The following is a 24814-nucleotide window of genomic DNA, read 5'->3' on the forward strand; positions in this document are numbered from 1 at the left end:
TCCGCATAATCCACGGGCAGATGTGCTGGGGCTATGGGATCATCAATTTGTAGTCAAATGGAACACGACGAAGACGCAGAATTCCTTTAGCATGACGTAAAGAGTAAAAAATAATATTAATAAAAAAATCTTTTAATAATTGCATAAATCATTCTTGCTGCTACCTAAGCTTAGCCACTTCTGTAAAGTGCAAAAAGCAATTTTTAATATAAAAACGTCTTCAAGTTTATATTAATTTAAAAATAACAGAGTATTCAAAAGACGATAAAATGAATGATTATAAACAATTCAAGAAAAATGAAGAAATTTCATTTGACAAACATCTGATAAAAAAAAAAAACCTGGTAATTCGTGTAGGATGCCAAAAACAGATACTATTGGCATGCATTGTCTCCACGTGGCAAGTTCTGGACCTCATACCTGAGAATCTAAGCAAAAGCTAGTCTCCTTCATGTAACAGCTGTTGCGGGAACCATGGCAGCCACTTCGTTCAACTCTTTGCCTCTGTTCTCTCTCTCTCGCTCCGGCCACCGAAACTTCATATACGATCCAGTATCCAGTTCCTTGTGTTGGGTTGCACACTGTTTTGAAAGTTCTGATTTTTGCATGATTCAGGAGTAACGGAAAGAAGGAAACTTTAAGGAAAATAGGTATGGGGATCTTGTTAACTCATTCTTTTTTCCATTGGTATCTCTTAATTTTCAAAATTTTTACATTTTTTTTAGTGGACTTGCTTTCTGTTTCAATGGTCTTGGTGTTCTTTGCATAATTCTTCCCCAAATTTTCTTTGGCTTCACTAGATCCTCATCTGGATGATTTTAAATCCTTTTTTCTTTCTCTGGACGGAGATCATGTTTCATGCAACTAGCAAAGAGACAGTACAGGGCTAGAAAAATTATAACAATTTCAAAGCTTAAAATAACAAGATTTCTAACATACTTGGTAAACTCTGCATACAAAGCTTGAAGAAGGGAGAATTGTTCCAGATTCTTCTTTTTCTAGGATGCATTTTTGGAAAATATTGCAGATCAAATATCATCAGCCTTGTACCTTTGCTGTTGATTTTGGAAATTGTTTTGTTTTTCCGAGATGATTTATCTAGATTAAACCAATGATATTTTGTGTTTTCTTTGTATGCCGTGCCATGCAATGATAGATTCATTTTATTAGGGTTTCTTGCCAGGAACTGACAAGTCTTGGCTCTTCTTGACCATAGTGGCCTCGTGAATTAAATTATATATCACTTGGCTTATGTAGGACTAGGGAATGTTTTATATTCAAATACATCTGAGAATCTGTTTAATTTTTTAGAGTTCAGCTATGGAAGTAGTAGAAAATAGTCACTGGGCGCTAATTTTATAGAGCCAAATATGAACCGTTGAGCAGCATAAGCTATTGAGGTTGGGTCAGGTGAGGAACAGGCCACCTGGCTTAAAGGGGAGGGTGCCTAGGGGCTTATTAAGCTCTCACCAAAGTTGGCCCTTAGCAGTTTGTGATCTTAGCCTTATTCTTTGCTTGGACAACCAACTTTCTTGTTGGTCACGCTGGCATCCTACATATTGGACCCTGATTTGAACTGTTGAGCACCAATGCTGTTGTGATTCGGCAACATGAGAAACAAGCCACCTGGATTGAACTTACCCTTGAAAACTCTCTTGCTAGGGGAGGATGCCTTGGGGCTTATTAACCTCTCACTAAAGTTGTCCCTTAGCCAAGTGAGATTGTAACAAATCATTATGCATAGGTGACCAAACCCACCTTATTTATGGTAATTGGGGTTTCTTCTATCATAAGCAAATTGGCCATGAACCGAGTGTTGGGATTTCAAGTGAATCTTTTGCATTCTATAACAGAACGCTACCCTTGAACTCAGACATAAATACAAATTGAAATTTCCATCTCTTATCTAAAATCAATACTAACTAACTCCTGCTGGTGAAAGCAGAAAAGAGCAAGACACCACACTCCATAATCTTGTCCAATACAACTAAACAACCTCCATTCAATTGGTGGGCAAATACCTTTAAAGTGACTATTTTACTATTATTATGTTTTGAAAATTTAGGTAAAATTATGGTGGCTACAAGATCAATAATGGAAATTTTGTGTGAAAGAGTTACTTCTGTATGAAAAAAGAAAAATGAAAGTTCATCCAATTGTTTATGTTTGCATGAAAATTTAGGTATTGTGTGACATCGGACTGCATATTGGATTCCTGTGAGCTTGGACTCAAATGAAATGATACTTTGTGAAGAAAGTTCAGCATTACATGCTCAAACCTATTTTGATCAGATAGTGAAAATAAATAGGACATATGAGAAATAGATAGTATTGACTAAAGTGCAAGATTGGGGTAGGGGCATAGTGAAAATAAATAGGACATATGAGAAATAGACTTAAGTATTGACTAAAGTGAAAGATTAGGGTAGGGGCATAGTGAAAATAAACAGGACATGTAAGCAAGCAGATAAGTATTGACTAAAGTACAAGTTAGGGGTAGGGGCTTATCTGGTGTTTTCAGAAGTATCAATATGCTTTTTTGCATTGCAATCTGGAGGAAATATTTTGTGTTGCGGTTAGTGAATCTCTTCCTTCTCCACTACTTTATTGTGGAGTTTTTACATTCAGTAGGGCAAGGTCCAAGGAATGATTATATGTTGATATTTTTATTTTATTGTTGAAAATGAGTGGCCATGATGTTTATATTTTGTTAGACAGATGTTCAACCATTTTTACATAATTTTGTGATCTCTGGTGTCGTGTCTGTTGTCTAACAGTTAGTTGTACTTCTAGATTTCACATTTGAAGCCATGTCTATCAATATTTCTCTCAAAGACAACTCGCAATCTTCTTACAGATTTCATGTTTCTCACTACAAGTTTTTTTCAGTTGGGGGCCTTGATATGATCTTCCAACTGCAAGGGAAAAAGCAGCATCTGTCAGATTGTACTCAAACCTGATACACAAATCAGAGTTACGGCAACTTGGCTTTTCCAAGTTGTCTTAAAATGAAAAGATCTTTTTCCTTAACCAAACTTCTTCACTTGTTTGGTGTTTCTTTATGTGCATTCAGAATTACTCTATGTTTCTGAAGAGTTTCTTATACTTAACAGCAGGCTTATATTTTAACGTACTTAATTGAAGGATATTGCTAAATTAAACTGAAACTGCATAAAGCATTACATAAGCATCACCAATGCAGTAGTGGAAGAAGACTCAACTTAGACATCATTTTCATTACAGAATTAAGTTTTTCTATTATTTAGGAATTTATAAAGTTCTATTAGGTTTAGTATTTTGTTAGTTTGGAATATCGATTCGGCCATTTGAGGTTGCCTAAAAGCAAAGTTTATATCAGGATGGTTTTCAACCTGAATCTTACCTTAGTTTCCCTTAATCTCTATTGATTCCACATCAAGTTGGTAATCAGAGCTCGTGCTACATCAGTTTGTTATAAGAGCTTGTTCTACATCAATTTGGTATTGAAGCTTGTTCTACATCAATTTGGTACCAAGTCTTGTTTTACATTAGCAATTAAGCTTTAAACTAATTGGGGTCACAAACCTTGTTGTACATCAGTCACAAATCATACTATTTATTATTACAACGCACAAGTGCATTGCACGACTTTTTGGATAACTTGTTAACCTGTAAATATACTTTTCTGGTTAAACGACTTGTACATTAATTATAAATAATAAAGCGATTCTTAGAACCATATTTTTTTTTTCTAAGTAGTTCTTGTTGAATAGAACTTAGATGATAATTGCTACAATTGCTACAAATGTAAATATAATCAATAGTAGATTCATTATCTATTGAATGCAATCCAAATGTTTTCACGCTATTGTATTATAATTTCTTTTGTGACTTCTTGAGCTTGTCCATTGAAATATATTGATATCTTATTTTCATTATTGCATTCTTCTATATAAATATTGATTGAAATGCAGTGGATAAAATAAAATTAAAAGGGAAAACATTCTGAATAAATCTAGTACATGCTTATGAGAAAAGGATAGCATCTTATGGTTCATGCACTTTTTATTTGCTACTGCACTATTAACTATTTCTTTGCTACTGCACTATTTAAATTTTCATGCGCAAAAGCATAACTTATCTTGAATTTCTGAAGTTTTCTGGGGGCAGTCAAACTCCATAATTACAGAAACATGAATGTTATATTCCTGGTGGCATGTGGGTCACATCCACATTAAGTTCATATGGACACGAGTTACTTAAGTTTGGAGATTATATATGTAAAATTAGCAGTTGGAGTGGTTTATATCTGGAGTCATCCAGATCCTATTAATTTCTGTTATCTGAATGGAGAGGGTGGTAAAATACTCATTGTCCAAGGCAGATGGGGAAGATGAAGCTGATGCCATTTGGCTAGTAAAGAAACTGAAAATCCAACTTCTCAAACCCCAAGGACTGCAACTCCATTTCCGTGCAAGTTGATATTACCTTTTAATAGAATTGCTTAATCTCCGTTCTTATACATTAATCATTTTACAAATAGAAAATTTGTCTCAAAATTTCATTTTATATCCTGTTTTTGAAACTTTGCTTCCATATCAATGTATATTGATTCTAATGTTTTGTGTAGACAGAGTTTTCGTGTTTAGCACCATGGAGAAGTCTGACTTTGACCTGGACCTCATTGGCATTTCAGGATTGCCCACTGGAGAATTTTCCAACAAAGATGAATGATGATAAAAACACTGAACCAGTGACTAATTTAAGCCTCGCTCAGGGTCATTCCAATCAGTGCATTCAGAGAATTTTGAACAATGAGGATCCAGGTGCAGGTGCAAATGCAGCTTCAAGGGTAGACATGACATTTGTGGCCACCGACCCCCTGTCCGAATTGGTTTGGTCTCCCCAGAAAGGTTTGAGTCTTAGATGTGCCGATGGAAGTTTCTCCAACAAGAAACCCTCTCTTTTATGGGGTGTGGGATCTACCAAAATGGGAAGTGGATCTAGTTCTGATATGCCTACCTCTAATAATAACAAACCTATCAATGAAAAAGATTTTATGGGATCTCTAGCAGCACGAAATATTGGCAGTGAAGTGGCAGGAGGAGATAATTACATTATATCTCCTACAAGCAATGCAGGTATCATGCCATTGAGTGGATCAAGTCATGAACTCAGGACAGGTAATGATGTATTGTTTGAAATGCCCTCAGAAGTATAATGCCAACATATTTAGTACGTTCCAAATCTTTGTCTTAAATTACTCAACATGTCTCATGTGACGGCAGCTGGTGATCAGGCAGAGGAAATGAAAAATGCAACGGACATTTCTTTCCTACAGAGAGAGGATCGAAATAATAAAGGTGAAGATATATATGATTCAGTTGATCTTCAAATGGCTGAAATACATGGGCTAAGAGAAAACAAATTTGCATTATGCCATCTTTGCAATTTCGTTTAGCAACATAGGAAACTGTATCCAGATGATAACTATAGATATGCCCAACAGTTCTTGTAGCTGGAGTGGTAAAAACACTTGCTTGTTTGGAAATGAATTATTCTTCTTGTTCTGGAAATGGACTAAGCTGAATGAATGCTTTATACTTCCAGTAATTGGGAAAAATTCTTGAGAGTTCCTAAATTTCTACTAATGCAATACCAATGCTAGATTTTTTATTGTCTTTTTCAAGCAGCTTGCATCTGATGTAAAGCAAGCTAAGATTTGTTTTTCTTCGTCTTATATGTATCTTAGGCTCTCAGTATCAGAAGATAATGTAGCTTTGCCTTTTGACTTTCTCTTGCCTGACTAAAATGGCATTGATTTCTCCTTTTGTCAATTGAAACAGACAAAACCGGACTGGAAGTGGTACAAAATAATCAAAAGGAACCTATTGGCAGCGCTACAAATGTTGGTGATAGGAATCATGCTTTAGGAATGGAAATTGTTTTGGCCTCTGAAATTCATAGTGTAAAACAATGTGAAGCTTATGATACTAAAATGCAGAATAAAGGAAAAGGACTCGAAGAATCAACTTCAGTTATAGGCAAAGAAAGCAAAAATACAATTGTCATTGAGGCCCCTGGAACTTTTCCCTTGGAAAGATTGGAGTCGACTGCTGAGAATGATTTAGAAAGTCCACTTGGTGAAAATGTTTATGATCGGACAACTAGGATTGTACCATTGGAATCTGCTGATAGAGGTGAAATTAACACTCGGCAGAATAATGAGTTACTTCCCATAGACCTGGCAGTTAAACAGTCTCCCACTAACAGAAGAATCCAAAGGGACAAGAAAGGCAAATGTAAGGCCTTATCTGATGGAGATGCAAATGAAATCATGTTAAATGAGGAGGATGGGAGCCACGAGAGTGTTGAAAGCTGCAACAGCGCTGGGCTATTTTCAACTGGAAAACGGCCATGGAACTTTGAGCAACAATTGATTGTAGGGAGCAAAAGAGTAAAAAGGCAAATCCAAGAAAGTCCTAGTTCTTCATTAATCATCAAACAAGATAGCTCATTCATGAATTGGATCTCAAACATGATGAAGGGTTTCTCGAAATCAAGTAAAGGAGAGGTACCTTCTCTTTCTCCTGCCCTTGCAAATTGCAGTAACAGACATGATAATCCTGATCAGAATCTTATTACATGCAACAGAAACGAAGATACTGGGTCCAAAACTATAGGATTCCAGTCCATTTTTCAGTCCTTGTATTGCCGAAACACAAAAGTGCAAGAAGTTGCCTCATCAAATATTGATCATCCAACAGAAGGATTGAAAGAACAGGAGCTGGATAACAAGATATGTGATTTGAATGCTACTCCAATAGCTTGTCGTTTGAAGACTGGTAATGTTTACAAACGGTTTCTGCCATCAAATGATAGATTCAATGAGTCTGCATCTGGCAGTCAAGCAAGTCCAGTGATCCATTGTAAAGATTTAGCTATGAACTTTGCTGTCATTCAGGAAAACAACAGGAGTAACTTGTTAGTGAACAAAAGTTCATGCAATTTGGCAACTGATAAGGGGAAAGATGGAACAAGCTCCAATTCTTCTCGGGATAAACATAAGAAATACAGTTTTGAGAAAATTGATTGTGGACCACCATTTGAAGGAAAGACAGCCTGTAACTTTGGTCCCAAAGGTGATCCATTGGAAAGTTTGTGGATAGCTCGGTTTACTCCAAAAACTTCTGGTCCTTTGTTGAACCAGGATCCTTCCAACAAAAGTACTGGTGAGGCTCTTGACTGCTCTTCTGATGACCAGAGGCAGAAACCTCAAGTGCAGAACCCTCTTTGTTCGTTTGATGAACATGAAAATGAAGAGCCTCTGCATGAGGGAAATAGTGGTACTGCTGCTGAGTCTTTATTTGGTCCCTATAGAATCAAAGAATTCCATGATGAGAAGTCCATGTATAAACAAAACCCTACCAAACCTTCTCCAAGCTTGAAAAATTCAGAGGCAATGGCTTCTGTCTTTGCTAGGCGATTGGATGCCCTCAAACACTTAACGCCATCAAATGAACCAGATCATGCAGCTCATGCAACTGTGATCTGCCTTTTTTGCGGCGTAAAGGGTCACCAATTGCAAGAATGTTCAGAGATAACTGATACGGAGCTTGAAGATATTCTGAGAAATATGAATTCATATAATGATGTAAAAGAACTGCCTTGTGTTTGTATCAGATGCTTTCAGCTCAATCACTGGGCTGTTGAATGTCCCATTGCATGCTCAAGAGTGAGGAATCAAACAGAATGTGATGCATCTTTGGTCAACCAATGCCGTCCTAGCAAAATGCAGCTTGATGCAAGAAATGAAGACCATACAAAGATAAAAGAAATTGCTGCTGGTTCACTTGCACTTTGTGATAGGCATGATTCTAGAATGGAGAAAGATCTGAATTTGGCCTGGAAATTGAATGAAGCTGCTAATTCTGGAGAAATGAAATTGAATGCAAAACTTGTTGGCAAAGAAATTGCTTCAAGTTCCAGGGAGAAAAAGTTGAAAGAAAACCTAGTGGCACCTTTATATGAATCTAGCAATAGCCAGATATCTGATGTACCAAATGGAATCTTTGATGCCATAAGAAAGCTTCGTTTGTCCAGAACAGATATTCTCAAGTAAGTAGATCATATTAATCAATCTGTTTTTCCTACCAAATTTTGGGAACTTCACCTAGCAATTAGCTTGTAAGCATTAAATGACGTATCATTCTAAATGAATTCCAAAAATGGTAAGCTTGGTTAGTTCTGTTCCTTCTGAAATTATTTGCATCATAGATGATTGGAAATGGGTAAAACTTTTCTAACCATTGGATTGATCTTTCTGTTTAATTTTAGACAAACGGATAAGAAGACATTGCTTTGAGACCGTTTAATAGATATGATGCATCTTTACACACACCAGGAAGTTGAATTTACTATCCGAATAACTCAGAGTGTCTTTCACAGATTAGTGAAAAATTGCTCATGTTTATGAGATACATTGCTATGGAAAATATTAGATGAATTGTCAATACAATGCTAAAGCTTCAATCCCCACGGTGAAGAGTGAATTTGACATTAGCACCTAAAATAATTAGCAACTCAAATATTCGGATGCTTTAGGAACATCAAGCATCTATTCCTTTTATTTTCTAGAACCTTCTGAAACGATTTCATTTTTGCATTTTAAGCTCATAGCCATAAATCACTTCTTATATCTTGATGATTATGTTGCATGGGCATCAGATGGATGAACTCCCACATGCCACTCTCACATCTTGATGGTTTTTTCCTGCGCTTGCGGCTCGGAAAGTGGGAAGAGGGACTTGGGGGAACTGGATATTATGTAGCCTGCATTACTGGTATGGCTAAAATCTTATACTCTGTACCCCTTCCATTGAGTTGAATTGTTGACGATTTTCACATTTATTACCTCAATATTTTGTTCGGGTGGCAAACCACCTGTGCTAGTGTTTCGCAGTGGCTAATCAAGCAATTTTTTTTATTGTTCGAGTTGACAGGAGCACAAATGGATAATTCGCCACAGAAATCCAAAAAATCTATCGGTGTTGATGTAGGTGGAATCAAATGTCTAGTTGAAAGTCAGTATGTCTCCAACCATGGATTCCTTGAGGTAAACAAAATGGACTTTGATTTTCCGGCTTGTTGCTTCAAATGCTCATTCTGAATTTATGTCTAAGCTAACAGCTTGAATTAAACTTTGATCTATTTATTTCTGTTAGAATTCATGAGCTCAAAACCATTCGTGGGCTGCAATAAATTTATTTAAGCTATTTCTTGTAGCTTATCTTTTCTTGAACTTGTGGCTGAATCCGAAACTGAATTTTGCAGGATGAGCTTGTGGCGTGGTGGTCTGCTACCTCAAGGAGTGGCCACAAGTTGCCTTCCAAAGAAGAGTTAAGATTGAAAGTTGAAGAGAAGAAAATGTTAGGATTTTAGGCAAAACTTATTTGCAGATGATAGTTCCAAGTAGTTTGGAGTCAATTCTTACACAAATGTAAAGTTACAAGGATGTCAAAGGTGAGCCATGTTTGATCAAACATTTAACAGTTGATCCAATGGCCGAAGGTTAGTATGCATAAGCTTAAACAGTCGACAAATCATCATCGTTGCAAGACTGTCCATCAAATCAAAGCTATGAACCCAAATCAAAGAGACAACGACTAGAATCGAAAACAACGTACGTGCATATAGAAGAAAAAAGCCAGAAAGTAGATATGAACATGTTAAAATATAAATATATGTTAAGCTCTAAGCTGAATAAGATTTGACAGATATGATGATGGTGATATTAATTTATCATGTATAATTTATTAATCATTGTTCAATATTTCTATTGAATAAAAGAAAATCCCTTTTTCTTGAAACACTGAGTAGGCATTTTAATATTATATATGTCAACTAGGGTTTATAGGATGATGAGTTCTTACCTTGTTTTTCTGATTATTGTAAAATATACCTTCTCTGTTGGTCCATCTCTTTTTCACCATGGAAGCACAAGTTCAAGCCAAGTCCTCCATTTGTTTATCTAAGAAAATATTTTCTTTAGTCAACTAAAAATATTTTTATATTAAAAAAAAAATTAAATCATTTTAAAGAAAACAAATTTCTCTATTTCCATATTCAAATGATTTATCATTTTCTATATTTTGAAAAGTTTATTAATACTACTATATTTAAATATAAATTATTTTTTAAAATAAATATAACTAAAATATAATTATTTAAACAAAGTTGAATAAATCATTAATCAAGAATAATATGTTGTACAAATTAAAATTAAAATTAAAATTCCAATAATTGCTCATTATTTCTCCAATAAGAAAAATGTTTCTATTCACGATTGACACAAACACGTATGGAATATGTGCGTATCACATGAATAGTTTATTTAATGAAATAAAGCTAAATGTGCAATAAATTATTAAAATAATTCAAATAATTCTTCCACAATCATACATAAATTTTACTTCTTTTAAAATATTTTAGATAAAAATAATTAAATTCTTTCATTTTAGATATGAGAATTGATAAAGAAAAATCAATATAATTTTATTTTTATAAACTTTTTTACTCTGAACATGGATTTAAAAGGTTCAATTTAATTTATTTTATTTTTACATCCTTTAATTAAAGCACATCAACAAGGCAAAAGCCAAGCTAAAGAAACAAAGACAGATAAAATAACATTCTCTTCTTACTCTGATCTGCCAGAAAAGCAAATAAAAGGAAACAAAAATAACAAATAAAAACCCCAAAACCATCACATCACATAAGCTAAAAAAGGAGAACCCACCCTCTAGCGGAAGAAACGATGATATTTCCCCCTGCCCAAATGAGGCAGGGAGAAATTGGCGAACAACAGGTAAAAGGAAACGTTCCCAAAAGCAGAAGTCTCTAAAGAGAAATTTCTCTCTCTAGAAAGTCTAGAAAAAGAAGGTTAGCAGGACACCCTTTCTGGCTTTCTATAATTTAAAAAAAAAAAAGAAAAAGAAAAAAGCTTGCTATAATAACCCAATGAGTGTAACCAGTCTAGTCATCAAGAACTCTAACTCCAATTCAACAAGATGGAGCATGGCGAGCCTCTACCTACTCTCTCTCTCTCTCACACACACACACAGAGCCATTTATATCACTAACAGAGATTTCTTTGCTTTGTTCTTCTCCAGGTTATGGGCATGGATTAATCCCAAAGCTCGACAGAACAGAATCTGGCCATGTTGAAAATCTTGAAAGTTTCTCTCACTATGTTGGTAATTATTTTTTTCTTCTTTGTCCTTTTTTTGTGTTGTTTATCAAAGAGAGTCATACTATAAATTTTGAACGTGGCTGCAGCTAGGCAACTGGGATTTCCAGATCCAAATGAGTGTCCACAGCTATGCAAATTGGCTCATGATTATTTGAGGAATCCCAAGAATTGTGAGCATAACTTCTATGAGTTTTTTGCTAATAAAGCTGAGGCTGAGTCTTTGTATGTGAAGCTTATAGAAGAGTTTGAAAGATGCATCCTCAGTTACTTTGCTTTCCACTGGTCTCAGGCTTCTCGTTTGATCACTCAGGTAAACACACACACACACACATATGCTCATCCATCATCTTTCATATTATAAGCTAAAGGACTATAAGATAATTTTATATGGCAGGTGATCGATGATGATGAATCAGAGAAGAAGCCAAAGCTGAAACACTTAATATTGGCAGCTACTAGGTAATTGCTCCATCTCTTATTCTAATGTGTTTGCAAATTTTATATTGCATCCTTCTCTGTCATGCTCCTCTTCTTTAATATTATATTATATAACTTATCCTTTTTAGCAACTTAAATAAGAAATTTTCCATCGTACCAGTTCTAAACCTAAAGAAATGATTTGGAAAAAGCTTTCAGATTAAAGCTGAATTTCATCGCCTTTGGACTAAATAAATCAAATGAATCAAGAAATTTATGTTCTTCTTTTTTTGCCATGGTTATGTCAAAATTTTTATTCTCGGCTAAACTGTGATTAAAAGTTAAAATTTTGGATTAATTTGAACAAAAAGTTGAAAAATAGGTGAAATGAGTATTTAGCAAAAACACTTCTAACAATTGTACATAAAACTTTTTTATTTTTTTTCTTAACAAGTCTACTCTCTAAACTATAGTCTAGTTTGCTGCAATTTTTCTGTAAGGATGATTTATAACCGTTTGATTAATTTCTGAATTTTTTTTCCTACGAGGACAAAAAGGTTTACTATGATTCCATTAATCAATTTGTTAAACTTAATTAATACACTACCATACCAGCTCCACTTTTTATCATAAAATTAGCTCTGACCTGAAAATTGATTGATGTTTTATTTTCTATTATAATATAAATTAAATAAAAAATTATGATTTGGTTTTAATTTAAAATCAGTTTTTGGATTTGATTTGATAAAATAATATTAGTTTGATTCATGCATTAAAAACAATTTTTTAAAAAATTAAGAAGAAATAAAATTATTTTAAATAAATTTATTATGTATTCTTTCTCTTATATATATTTGGTTAGAAATTAAATTTTTAATTTGGGAATTATAATTAATTATGATATGTATTTAATTAATTTTTACCCAAACAGCTTCCAATATAATACTATCACAAATTTAAGGTAATTTTATGTGAAATTCAGCTGTGGAAATAGTAATATATAAATTTTAATTTAATATTATTAAATAATTTATATTAATTATTTTAAATCAAATAAATAAAAAATTTAAAAATTATTTGAATTAATTTAAATCCAACTATTACTAATTGGTATCAGCGCTCTCTTAAATTGAAAAAATTATATAAAGTTAGTGTATTTGTAAGGAAAAGACTATGGGTGTGGGAGCGAAATAAAATGAAATGGCCTGGAATATTAGCAAACCACACAGTATTTATAAATCGGAGCAGTCCAAAATAAGAGAGAGGAAAAATTATCAATATTTAAATAATTATATTATATAAAACAGTTATCAAGATGAATTTACGAAGCATATAGATAGCATGTCCTAGGTGGCTTAAAGAATTTTGAAATTAAATTACGTGGCTTAAATCCTCCAACGTCATCATCTTTGTCAGATTCCTCCATCTCCTTTCTCTTCGAGACAATTTCTCTCTGTACATCTTCCACGGTTTTATTAGCCTGACGAAGAACACCGTTCAATTCTTGATTATTGCTCCTATTACTATGGTTTATCTCATTTGTCGCCGTTGTCACTGCCGGAGACGTTTGCGGGGTAGTGTTGCCGGGAGGAGAGGAGCAAGGGTATCAACAAGAGTAATTTGGGCGTTTAGGAGAGTAGACTCAGCAGGAGTGGGGTAGACGTTACGCAGGATGCCATTGACAGTCATTGTAGTCACCGCCGATTAAGACAACAATGGTGTAAGATTATGAAAGTTGCTTTTAATTTGATCAGAAGAAGCAGAAGAAAAAGAATTTAGTGACTTTGTTGAAGAAGAAGCAACAGATACAGAAGCGGCAACAACAGTAGTAAAAGAAGAAGAAGAAGCGTATGGAGATTGAGCTGTTGCTGATGATGATGTCAGATCTGAACTCATCAACCCATTTCTTCAACTGCTTATCCATCTCAAAACCTTTTGAAAAGTGCATAGGGGAAGTGAAAGGCATCTCTGATTATATATACAAATCTATCATTGTTCGGATGCGGGGAAAAACCCCAACATGAACATCCCTAATAATCTGCATAATTTGAGTTGGTAGGAAACAAAGATTTGATAGGGTGACCAAGGACTTAAAGTTGACAAGGGTCTTCTCTACGCTGGTGGAGGAGATGAAGGCAATCAGCATGGATGATTCATCACATACTTCAGATTTGATGGTACCGGTGGCCCTCGGTGAGAGAAGTCCGGTGCTTCTCCTCATGGGTGGTGGTATGGGTGGTGGCAAGAGCACTGTTGTCACAAACATTCTCAAAGAGTAAATTATTTTAATCTCTATGATAATAGAATATAAATTGAAGAGACAGCTGAACTCAGTGGAAGCTAAATTCAGAATTTGACAGGTTATTCTGGTCAGGAGTAGAACCGGTAGTAGTAGAAGCTGATGCATTTAAAGAATCAGATGTTATTTATAGAGCCATAAGCGCCATGGGATATGAAGATGACATGCTTCAAACAGCTGAACTGGTACTGTATCTCTCTCTATCTCTCTCTCTCTCTTTCTCTTGCTTATCAGATGTTAAATTAGCAGTAAACAATCTGGTTTATTAATTAGGTGCACCAATCATCAACTGATGCTGCATCATCTCTGCTAGTAACTGCGTTGAACGAGGGTAGAGATGTGATCATGGATGGTACACTCTCGTGGGAGCCTTTTGTTGAGCAGACAATTGCAATGGCACGTAACGTGCACAAGTACAGGTATCGAATGGGGGTTGGATACAAGGTGGCTAAAGATGGAACCATTACTGAAAAATACTGGGAAAGAGAGGAAGATGATGAAATTCAGGAAAGGAAACCATACAAGATAGAGATGGTTGGAGTTGTCTGTGATGCTTATCTTGCTGTTGTTAGAGGCATCAGGTGTAAATCTAAACAGTCGCACTTGAATCACATATTTTGTAGAGAATCTAATTGGAAAGGATAATTTTATTTGGAAATTGAACAGGAGAGCTATAATAACCAGAAGAGCTGTGAGGGTTAGTTCACAGTTGAAGTCTCACCAGAGATTTGCAGCTGCATTTCCAAGATACTGCCAACTTGTTGACAATGTCAGGCTATACTGCACCAATGCAGCAGGAGGACCACCTCTGGTAAGAATTTACCATTTTTCTTTTTTGTTTGCTTATGGAGATTCAGATTGGTCTTTCATGCTTTGCATTTCACAAAATCCCAACAATCTCCATTTTAGCCTACATTGATTTATGCAAATGCATGCATGCAGCTGATAGCAAGGAAAGATGGAGGTGGCAAGTTGCTAATTGATCCGGAAGAAATAAAATGCTTGACAAATGCGAGCAGTTTGAATTCTGAGGCAGATTCTATCTACGAGCTTTACTCAGATCCTAGCCCAATGTATGAATCCGGCACAGTTTGGAAAGAGACCATCTTAGCCCCTTACAGGGCTGCCCTGCAATTAGAGCTCAAAATGACAATTGGAAACGATTGAAAATCAGCCACCAACACGCAATTATAATAGCTTTAACTCTTTGTGAGCTGTTTGTGTATTTGGTTTTTCAATCGAAGAAGCTTACATGTGGTTATTATTTATTGTTATTAGGAAGCTAATAATTTCATTCAAATATATATATTTTTTGAAATGGGATCGATTATTAAGAGAGTAAAATTCGATACTTTTCAAATTTATTCAGATACACTTATCACTGAATTAAATATGTGAGTGTAAATCTAACTGATTTATTAATATATGATATGAGCTATTTGATATTAGAATATTCAACTATATTTTAATTTCCAAAACCTTAATTAATCTCATTACCATTAATATAATCTTTAAAATTTTGTTAAATTGATTCTTCAAATTATTGCTTTACTTTGATTTTGTTTTTTCCCATTGAGACAATAAATTACCACATTATTTTATATTTTTTCTTATCTCTATTACCATAAAAATTACTTTGTTGTCTAAGGAGAAAGTTGTATTCTTAATTTATTTAATCTCCATAATATTATTCAAATTCTTAACGTCACCCTATAATAAAATTCAAATATTTATTGAATTATTTTTTTAAAACCATTATCTTGATTCTAACATTTAAACTATCATTTTATACTTATATATATATATATATATATATATTAATTTATTTTTAAAATATATTTAATGTTACATAGCATATTAAAATTATTATTATTATTATAATTTTCAAGTTTTATAAGGTGAAAGTACCTTTTTTTTTCAATTTTAATTAAATTATAATAAAATAAATATTTAATTAAAAGAATTTAAGTACAAAATGATTAAGTTTCTTAAATTTATATAAATTTTATAAATAATTTAAAATTAGTTATTTTTTTTTTTGAAATAGGGGTTGAGGGAGTCGAACCTTAGACTTTTCAAAGCTACAGGATGCACTTTCCATCAGGTTAAGCTTTGGAGTGCAATTTAAAATTAATTATTAAATTTAGTTTTATTTTAATAATATAATACATATAACTAAAAATATATTAAATTTTTATTAATTTTTTATAATATTATCAACTTTTCTCGAAAAATATCAATTAATAATTATTTAATTTAATTTTCAAATGAATTAATATTTCTTTTAATAGAAGTCACGTTTTTAATAATTTCATACTTTTTCAATTATTTTTATAAAGTTTTATTTTGAATTGAATTTTATATTAATAGCACTAACAACTTTTGCTTTATATAAAATACTGAAATGAAAAATTTTAAAGTTATTCATAATTATAATTTTTAATAACTTATTAAAAACGAAATATATTTTTGATAATCCATTGTTTCTCTTCCGTTTCCCATTTATATATATATTATATGAATTGTGTCTATATATTATAAATCAGCTAATGGGATAATCATATCAATTAAATTAATTAAAATATAAATTTGTAATTAATTTATTATTTTTTAAATAACAAATAATTAAAATTACATTATTTTATTTATTAATATCTATAATAAATCGCTTTAAAAATATCTTTATTTTTTTAGTTAAACTTCTTCAAAAAATATCAAAACTTCTTTAACATATGTTTTCCGTTTTTAATGTTTTTTAATATAAAAATCGGTTTAATTTTAAAGAAATTAATAATTGTAAAAATAATTTATAATTTAAAAAATTTTATTTTATATAATTTATTTAAAATTATAATAAGAATAGAATTTAAATACATAAATAACTAAAAATTTTAAAATTAAGTGGACTCTAAGAATATTGTATATAATAAATTTAAATTAAATTAAATTAATAGCCAATTAAATTACATTTACTATTAAAGATATTATTAGCAATTTTAATATTCCTCTATTTCTTCCCACATATATTGGCCAAAGCCCAATTTCGAATCGGACTGAGATTGGCCCATAAGGGCCGACAGCGAGAGAGACCCAAGATTTCCAGGGGGGACCAAACATGAAATAAGAAGCTATGCAGACCCTTATATGCAAATATCAAATAATACTGGACTTGCTACTCTAGATTCTAGGGTTACGATGAGCTAATTCTCCAATTGGATATATATAACAACAATTTTGCTCGTCCTCTATTTCTTCTACTGAAAAACCCTAGCGGTGACATATCCACCGAGCTTATTCCTCCAGTTAGGCTTTTCTCATTCCTTTTTCCAACCAGCTAGCATGGTAATCTCCGATATCTCACTTTCTCTGAATATATCTGTGTGTGCATTTACGTGTCTGAGGACATTTTGCCTTTGTATGTATCTGTAGGCGGATGTGGAGACAGAGGTGGCTGCAGGACAGCCAAAGAAGAGAACGTTCAAGAAGTTTAGCTTCAGAGGTGTGGATTTGGATGCTCTCCTTGACATGTCAACTGATGAGCTTGTCAAGCTCTTCCCTGCTCGTGCTCGGAGAAGGTGATTCGAAATTCTCAGTGCACTTGTAATTTCTTTTATTGTGCATGTTGTTTTGTGCTTGCTGCTTTATCTTTAATATTATTGGAAATCTGTATTACAGGTTCCGGAGGGGACTGAAGAGGAAGCCCATGGCTTTGATTAAGAAGCTGCGCAAGGCGGTAATTGTTCATGATCTTTTTTTTTCATTTTATACTCGTTTAGACAAATTGCAACTTCTGATTGGATGTTGGATTTGTTATCTCGTTTTTTTATTACATGTATGTTGGACGTTGTGTCGGTTGTTTAACCCGTGATGCTTTCAATTTTGGTGTTAAATTTGTGAATAATTTTTTCATTTTTTCGTTTTAATCCCTTGATTCTTTTAGATGGGGAGCATTAGATTGTAATGTTGATTATAATCTTACATGTTTAATCAAGTAGCTCCAACAGTGACTGTTGTCTATAATACAATAAGGTTTTGGTTGAGTACTTGAGTCTACAGAAAAATGAGTGCTTACTTAAGTGAAGATGTACTATGTTTTCTTTAACAGTTAATTGATTTGATTTTTGTTTTTTGGGAGATAAAAAGGGATGCGATCTGAGTGTTTTTTTTAACATAGCTAAATTTTAGCTGTTTCCAGTTTATTTGTTATTATTATTATTGTTTCAGGGAGAGTTGAAGAATCTAGTGGCCATATATTGTTTATTTGCCTACAAATTTGTTTGATAGCCTACAAGGAATTTTTTCTGCTTATGTTGGCTTTTCCCTTTGGGTATTACATGATTATTAAAATGGGTTGAGCAAAATTACTCATTTAGTCGGATGACATTGCAACCCTGAAGATTGTGTCTATCTTATGGCAGTACCTTGTTCCATAAGTTGTTAATAGATAATTGGATTAGTTATTTATTTACTCCTTTGACGTGACATGCAAATAAGTAGACTTTAATTGGCCTACTGAAAGCTGATATGCAGTTTATTGTATCTCTGGTTTGTGGTCAACCCTTATTGAAGCTCTTAATTCATCAAATTTTTGGGGGTTTGGTGGATTAGAATTGTAGTAGTGCCAGGTGCTAAATTGTGTTACTCTGTTGAGTTATTTCCATCTTTTGATCGGGTTTGCACCACAGCACAGGTGGTTATTATTAATGTTATAAGTTATAGGAAGTAAATATATTAATATAGGAAGTAAATATTAATAGATGGATTAGTTACTTCAAAGACTTTTCTTCCTGTTTAGATACGATCTCTTATGTATAAATAGGTTGTAATCTCTATTGAGAACAACAACAACAAATATTATACTTCTACATGGTATCAGAGCTATTCTCGTAGAGATTTAATTTCTGTCTTCAGTAGCGAGCGGTTGAGACAGGTAAAATGTGATTTTGGGTTATCCATAAAGGGTAATATTTGGAGACGTTTGGAGACTTAGGACTCTGTTCATTTTGGGTTACCTATAAAGGGTAACATTTGGAGACTTACAGTAATATTTGGAGACTTAGGCTCTTTTCATTCGGGTTATCCATAAAGGTTAACATTTGGAGATTTAGGGCTCTGTTCATTTTGGGTTATTCAGGGTAACATTTGGGACTTAGTGCTCTATTCTTTTGGGTTACCCATAAAGGATAACATTTGGAGACTTAGGGCTCTTGTTCATTGGGATTACCCATAAAGAGTAACATTTGGAGACTTAGTAACATTTGGAGACTTAGGCCTCTGTTTATCGGGTTACCATAAAGGTAACATTTGGAAATTTAGAACTCTGTTCATTTGGGTTATCCATAAAGGATAACATTTGAAACCTTAGAACTCTGTTCGTTTGGGTTATCTATAAAGAGTAACATTTGGAGACTTAGGGTTCTGTTCATTTGGGTTATCCATAAAGATTAACATTTGGAGACTTAGGGCTCTGTTCGTCGGGATTACTTACAAGGGTAACATATAGAGACTTTGGATTCTGTGTATTTGGGTTACCCATAAAGGGTAACATTTGGAGACATCGGACACTCTGTTCATCAGGTATTGTTCACGGTTACTGTTCACGGTTACTGTTCACGGGTTCTGTTCTTCTGATTCTTTGTTTATGTTCACGGCTACTGTTCATCGGTTATTATTCACGGGTTCTATTCTTCTGATCCTTTGTTTATTTTGATCGTTTTGGGTTGGTTGTTCTTATGGTTGGAATTGATTATATATGTAACAAGTTGGGTATGATTAACATTTATGCTCCAACTTGAGGGGAGTGTTATAAGTTATAGGAAGTAAATATATTAATATATGAAGTAAATATTGATAGATGGATCATTTACTTAATCTTAGGATTTTATAATCATAGACTTTATTTTCCTTCCTGTTTAGATACGGTCTCTCATGTATAAATAGGTTGTAATCTTTATTGAGAACAACAACAACAAATATTATCCTTCTACAATTAATAACTTTGAAGTCGTGCATTATTATACAATTATAGGTTGTAGAAATCGTAAATTGAAGCTGTAAATTGAAATTATCTATGAAATTTGGAAGTTGCTTGCTTCTATTTATGATTCTTTTAGTGGTGGTGGTTATTTTATTTATTTATTTATTTATTTTTGGGGAGGGGGTTGTATGTTTGATCCTGTGTAAATTTTGGAGGTGTAATAGCTTTTATTGAATGAGATGGTTTCAAACTCATTAATATGTAGGGCATTTTACACCCGTTAATTTGGTGTGCATCAAACAGTAGATGATAGTTTCTTTCTGATGTTTTGGAGCAGAAAAGGGAGGCCCCTCCTGGTGAGAAGCCAGAACCAGTTCGAACCCACCTTCGCAATATGATAATTGTACCTGAAATGATCGGAAGCATTATTGGGGTGTACAATGGGAAGACCTTCAATCAGGTTGAAATCAAACCTGAAATGATTGGTCATTACTTAGCGGAATTCTCAATCTCATACAAGCCTGTTAAGCATGGTAGACCTGGTATTGGTGCCACCCATTCATCTAGGTTCATTCCTCTCAAGTGAAATGTTCGGTTGCAGCTTGGTTACTCTCTCCCCTCCCTATTATATGTAAGCGCCGCCGTTTATCAAATTTGTCTATTTTAAGTTTTGCAATTTTAGGACTTTAAACTCTATTATAGAGCTGGTGTTATGGATTCGTTTATTGTAGTCTATATATATTGTTGGATTTCGCAATTTTGCAAACTTATTTTTGTTAAAATTACATTTAAGTACTTGATAAATATTTTCTTATTCTATTGCTTGAACACAACTTCATATGATAAATAACTACTGTGTCTAGAATTTAAACCCTTTTCGGTGTTCTATTGATGATTTAAATAATAGATTGAATTTGGATGATAAAGTCTTTCCAGTCGTAATAAAAATTAACGACGAATTGTGATATAGTTTTTTAAGATTTTGATTGATTATATTAGTCATTTAAATATAGCATAAGGATATGATTTGTATTTGATGATAACAATAATGTTTATGATAGACATTAAAAATTATGTTTATTAAATGACAATTTTTTTGGTTTTAATAAGATTTTTTTAAAATTTTATCAAATAAAATATTTCACAAAAATAATGCTGTAATGTGAGATTTTTATTTTTATTTATATTTATTTTTTAATTTATATTTCTTTCAAGGGGGCAATTGAATTTATTCCCATATCAGAACTCCTTGTTGAGGGTTAGGCCTCTGGATGTGTGGCTAACCATGGGTGGATATGGTTGCTATTATTTTTTTCACTTTCATATTCAGATTCCAGCAATTTAGTGCAAGTTATCTTTTTTTTTTTTTACGGGGAGGAAAATTTTAAAAATGAATAAATTATATTTTAATTTTTAAATTTTAATATAATTAATGGATGAATTTTTTTATTTTTGAAATTAAATATTTAAATATTTATATTTATTTTAGTATAATTAATGGATGATTTTTTTTATTTTTAAAATTAAATATTTAAATATTTTTATTTTTATTTCGTTTAAATTAAAAAATTTTCGTTTAAATTGGAGGTTTTCATATGAGAAATAATTTAAATTTTATAAATATTTTTTTTTAAATTATTTTTTTCTTCCTCGTTTAATCTTTTCAAAATCAACAAATCCTCTTTTGAGAAAGAGGTGGAAGAGAGTGATACCTTATCCTAAAGCCTTAACCTCATTTCTATTTAACATTCCCTCTCAAAAGCAAAATGGTTGCAGCCCTTGGCCGCCCCAACCTCACCTTTGCATGTCGCTGCAGTTTCTCCTTCATCACTCGGTGGTCCAATTTCTCCGCTGCAGCTCTTCCACCGCAGTTGCTTCTCTCTCGGTCACGCCGCTGGCCTGCTGCTCCACCATTGCCACTGGTCAGTGCATGTTTACTTTAAATAGTTTGTGGATGGATTTTCTTTATATAGCTATTGTGGATGGATTTGTTGAAATATTATTTCAGAAATTTTAAGATTTATTGAAGGTTATATGCTTTATATGGATGGTTCTGCTTGAAATAGTATTTAACATTTGTTGAAAATTTTATAAATTGTGTATGGATTTATTGAAATTTATATAATTTCTGTTGTGTTTTATAGTTTTTTAGAGTAGAGGTTTATGGGTATGATTTGACGATGCTCACTGGTCTAAGAATATAAATAAATGAGAAATTGATATTAAAATTAGAAAATTTAAGAAAATGAAACGGAGAAAAGAATGAGAATTTAATGAAGGGTGTTTATAAAATTTAAATTATTTCTCTTTTATTTTTAATAAATTTAGAATAAAAATATAAAAATTTAAGGGTTTAATTTTAAAAATAAAAAATTTAGTCTATTAATATTAAATTGATTTGAATTAATTTTTTTTTAGTATAACCAAAATCGTTTCCTTTTCGATTTCAAACCCTCAATTTTGATACAAAATCAAATTAAGTTGAATCAACCCGCTGATCTCATCTAATAGTCATACTAGAGTCTTTCAATAAAAAAAAATAAAAATAAAAAACAGAAGTCCAACCATAATAAAGAATCCAAATTGACAGCCAACTAGTTAATATTTCTTGAAAGGTCAAAACGTGTAAAGTACAGGCAGACTGACTTTTTCTCACAACTCCATATTTCTATGCATGTTTGATATACATATATATTATTGTTTTTTTTTTTTAATTCTGCCGCCTACTGACTGTATACTGGTTCAATATAATTTTAATATAAAATTTAAATTTTTTTAAAATAATTATTTAAAACATAATAAAATTTATATATTATTTTAAAGTACATAAATCAAGAAATATGCCTAAAGGTTTTTCTTTTTAATGATTTAGGTTGTGAGTGTAAGCTTGAGGCAAAAGGCGGCGGAAGTTTCCTTGCTGTGTTTCCTTTGAACATTCTGGAGTGTCGTCTGCACTGCCTTTCCCATCTCAGCATCTGAAATCTTCCAAACCATTTTCAAACGCAATTAGAATATTAAAATAAAAACGTGCATATATACAAGTGCCTGCACGTGCTTTTTTCTACATTTATGCAGTGATCAGTTTAATTTTAATATTAAAATCTTAATTAATAACTCATTACGAACTAAACATACTACTTCAAAGTCAAAACTATTATCTAAAGAAAAAAAACAAACTAGGGTCTTAAGCAATGGATTCACTTATTATGTTTGCTTTATTGAATTTATTATAAAAATAGGGTGTTAGGTTTGGAAATTCGTCTCCAAAAGTTTTAGCAACAGAAAATTAACTTTTTGAAATTCCATCACTAATTTTCTTCCTTTTTTTTTTGTCAAATAATTCTATTTAGAATTTACTGATTAAATAATATTTAGCTACTCAATTTTACTATAAATATGGATATGTTTTCATATTTTGAAAATCAAATGCTTAAATTAAAGGTTCATTCTATCAAAATTGTAAAATATAAAACATATATAACAATTCAAAATATAATTATTTATCAAAAATTAAAAGCTGATTGGAGTTTTCAACTGAATAGATACTGAATGAAAAAGACTGAAAGAGGCAATTATGTGGGGCAAAAGATCACAAATGGAGAGATGTATTACCTGGGTTTCGATATCCATTACTGCCACAAGTTCCTCATCAGAATATCGCGACTTAATGCTTATGAGTTTTGATCCCAAGCTGTTCAGACACTTAAGAACCTCCACCATATAATCAATCCCCGATGTCGGATTTCTTACTTTGAACTCAATCTTCCTACTCCTCGCATTTCCACCCTTCTCTTCAAGCTCATAGTTTCTCCTCTCCAACACCTCCTTATATCGCTTCAGCTCATCAATTCTCTTCGCCGCCATTTGCATAATTGAGTTCTTATCATTCTGCAATCAAAGATCAAATAAAAAAAAAAGAAATCAACTTCGCCATCTTCATCATAAATATTCATTGCAATTCATTTGTGGGTACGCATGACTAACCCTGGTGCCGAGAGGCAGCATAGCATGAAGGGCTAAGTAGCCGTTCTTCTCCTTCTCTCTCCGCATTCTTTCGCTAATCTTCCGGCGATAACATCTTGCACTATCGGATTCTTCAGTTTCAATCCTTACAGGCCAACTTCTTCCCATGAAACCTATCATTCGCTTGTTCATGTTAGTAGAATTTGATCCATTGAAAGAACAAGTCGCCGGAATTTCTCTGGTGGGCGTGCTCGTATAAGGTAGAAAAGCGCTTTGGTTGAGTGGAACGAGATCATACCAGAAGGCATCTTCACTCTGAAGCTCCTGAAAGAAAAGATCCATCTTCGTCTTTGGCTTACCGCTGTTGTTTGTTTCTCGGAATTTCAAATTTTGGTTGAACGGCTATATATATAGCGGTTTTCTCTTTATAATTAAAAAACATAAGTAATTAAGGCACGTTTCTAATGCAGTCAAATTTGCGGTCTGGTCTACCATTGGTCAATGGGAAGAAGTCGTGTTCCTGAATCAAATCCTGTCCATTGGATTTGAAAACAGGAGTTGTTGTAAGGTTTAATTTATTTTAATAATATAATATTATTGTTGTTTGAGTATGGAAGTGAAAGAATTTTAGTGGGTGAAATAATATTTATATCAATTTCTCTATTCAATAACAATAAATAATTTGGTTTAATTAAAGTTAGTCTATTTCAAATACAAGAAAATTATTTTATAAGACAATGCATTCTTATAAAAAGTGACATTAGTTTTTATAAAATAATCTCACCATCTCATACAAATATTTTTTTTTATTTTTTTATTCATCTCAAATTATATGTCATTTATTTTATAAATGATAATTTATTCATTAATTTCTCTATTTATCTTTCAGATAATATATATTAAAAAAGCAAAATTTATTAATTTTTTT

General features: G+C 32.6%; 4 protein-coding genes and 1 long non-coding RNA gene across 9 annotated transcripts; 4 read left to right on the forward strand and 1 right to left on the reverse strand.

Annotated features, from left to right (window-relative positions):
• The first annotated feature begins 419 nt into the window (after window positions 1-419).
• Window positions 420-9848, forward strand: LOC110611301. 5 transcript variants are annotated; one of them, XR_006350237.1, is made up of 7 exons: window positions 420-650; window positions 4610-5162; window positions 5268-5342; window positions 5826-8097; window positions 8707-8822; window positions 8982-9201; window positions 9237-9400. XR_006350237.1 is itself a non-coding variant. In XM_021751529.2 (7 exons), exons 2-7 carry the CDS (start codon window positions 4706-4708, stop codon window positions 9418-9420), a joined length of 3141 nt encoding a protein of 1046 aa, XP_021607221.1. In that variant the 5' UTR covers window positions 430-650; window positions 4614-4705; the 3' UTR covers window positions 9421-9848. The 5 variants fall into 5 exon arrangements, 4 of the variants coding, with proteins under 4 accessions (XP_021607221.1, XP_021607222.1, XP_021607223.1 ...); XM_021751529.2 differs by having other exon boundaries at window positions 430-650; window positions 4614-5162; window positions 8982-9094; window positions 9313-9848; XM_021751530.2 differs by having other exon boundaries at window positions 430-650; window positions 4676-5162; window positions 8982-9094; window positions 9313-9848.
• A 1139-nt stretch (window positions 9849-10987) lies between these two features.
• On the forward strand, window positions 10988-15301 carry LOC110611680 (calmodulin calcium-dependent NAD kinase). Its single transcript, XM_043954689.1, has 9 exons — window positions 10988-11058; window positions 11151-11234; window positions 11317-11540; window positions 11625-11689; window positions 13707-13922; window positions 14008-14131; window positions 14220-14527; window positions 14613-14757; window positions 14889-15301. The coding sequence occupies exons 1-9, from the start codon at window positions 11049-11051 to the stop codon at window positions 15111-15113; spliced, it is 1401 nt and encodes a 466-aa protein (XP_043810624.1). The 5' UTR covers window positions 10988-11048; the 3' UTR covers window positions 15114-15301.
• A 1826-nt stretch (window positions 15302-17127) lies between these two features.
• Window positions 17128-20740, forward strand: LOC110610439 (40S ribosomal protein S15). The gene is made up of 4 exons (XM_021750360.2): window positions 17128-17288; window positions 17376-17521; window positions 17622-17679; window positions 20261-20740. The coding sequence occupies exons 1-4, from the start codon at window positions 17286-17288 to the stop codon at window positions 20507-20509; spliced, it is 456 nt and encodes a 151-aa protein (XP_021606052.1). The 5' UTR covers window positions 17128-17285; the 3' UTR covers window positions 20510-20740.
• A 758-nt stretch (window positions 20741-21498) lies between these two features.
• On the forward strand, window positions 21499-23053 carry LOC122723206. The gene is made up of 2 exons (XR_006350163.1): window positions 21499-21845; window positions 22796-23053. It is a non-coding gene; the product is annotated as an uncharacterized LOC122723206 (long non-coding RNA).
• On the reverse strand, window positions 22267-24261 carry LOC110611681 (transcription factor bHLH92). The gene is made up of 3 exons (XM_021752071.2): window positions 23908-24261; window positions 23536-23811; window positions 22267-22905 (listed from the first exon to the last, which is right to left on the reverse strand). Exons 1-3 carry the CDS (start codon window positions 24226-24228, stop codon window positions 22792-22794), a joined length of 711 nt encoding a protein of 236 aa, XP_021607763.1. The 5' UTR covers window positions 24229-24261; the 3' UTR covers window positions 22267-22791.
• Window positions 24262-24814: the final 553 nt, after the last annotated feature.

The sequence above is a fragment of the Manihot esculenta genome, chromosome 3 (assembly GCF_001659605.2).
Source record: "Manihot esculenta cultivar AM560-2 chromosome 3, M.esculenta_v8, whole genome shotgun sequence".
Classification (NCBI taxonomy): Eukaryota; Viridiplantae; Streptophyta; class Magnoliopsida; order Malpighiales; family Euphorbiaceae; genus Manihot; species Manihot esculenta.

What these genes read in the sequence shown, in the direction of transcription:
- LOC110611681 (XM_021752071.2), bottom strand. Translation starts at nt 24,228, where the DNA reads ATGGATCTTTTCTTTCAGGAGCTTCAGAGTGAAGATGCCTTCTGGTAT. An exon ending in TGCTGCCTCTCGGCACCAGG is followed by an intron (nt 23,812 to 23,907) that starts GTTAGTCATGCG and finishes CTTTGATTGCAG; the next exon opens with AATGATAAGAACTCAATTAT. An exon ending in TAATGGATATCGAAACCCAG is followed by an intron (nt 22,906 to 23,535) that starts GTAATACATCTC and finishes ATGGTTTGGAAG; the next exon opens with ATTTCAGATGCTGAGATGGG.
- LOC110611301 (XM_021751529.2), top strand. Translation starts at nt 4,706, where the DNA reads ATGAATGATGATAAAAACACTGAACCAGTGACTAATTTAAGCCTCGCT. An exon ending in AGAGGATCGAAATAATAAAG is followed by an intron (nt 5,343 to 5,825) that starts GTGAAGATATAT and finishes CAATTGAAACAG; the next exon opens with ACAAAACCGGACTGGAAGTG. An exon ending in TCCAGAACAGATATTCTCAA is followed by an intron (nt 8,098 to 8,706) that starts GTAAGTAGATCA and finishes CATGGGCATCAG; the next exon opens with ATGGATGAACTCCCACATGC.
- LOC110610439 (XM_021750360.2), top strand. An exon ending in CCTGCTCGTGCTCGGAGAAG is followed by an intron (nt 17,522 to 17,621) that starts GTGATTCGAAAT and finishes TCTGTATTACAG; the next exon opens with GTTCCGGAGGGGACTGAAGA. An exon ending in TTAAGAAGCTGCGCAAGGCG is followed by an intron (nt 17,680 to 20,260) that starts GTAATTGTTCAT and finishes GTTTTGGAGCAG; the next exon opens with AAAAGGGAGGCCCCTCCTGG.
- LOC110611680 (XM_043954689.1), top strand. An exon ending in AAGTTTCTCTCACTATGTTG is followed by an intron (nt 11,235 to 11,316) that starts GTAATTATTTTT and finishes ACGTGGCTGCAG; the next exon opens with CTAGGCAACTGGGATTTCCA. An exon ending in TTAATATTGGCAGCTACTAG is followed by an intron (nt 11,690 to 13,706) that starts GTAATTGCTCCA and finishes TTGAGTTGGTAG; the next exon opens with GAAACAAAGATTTGATAGGG.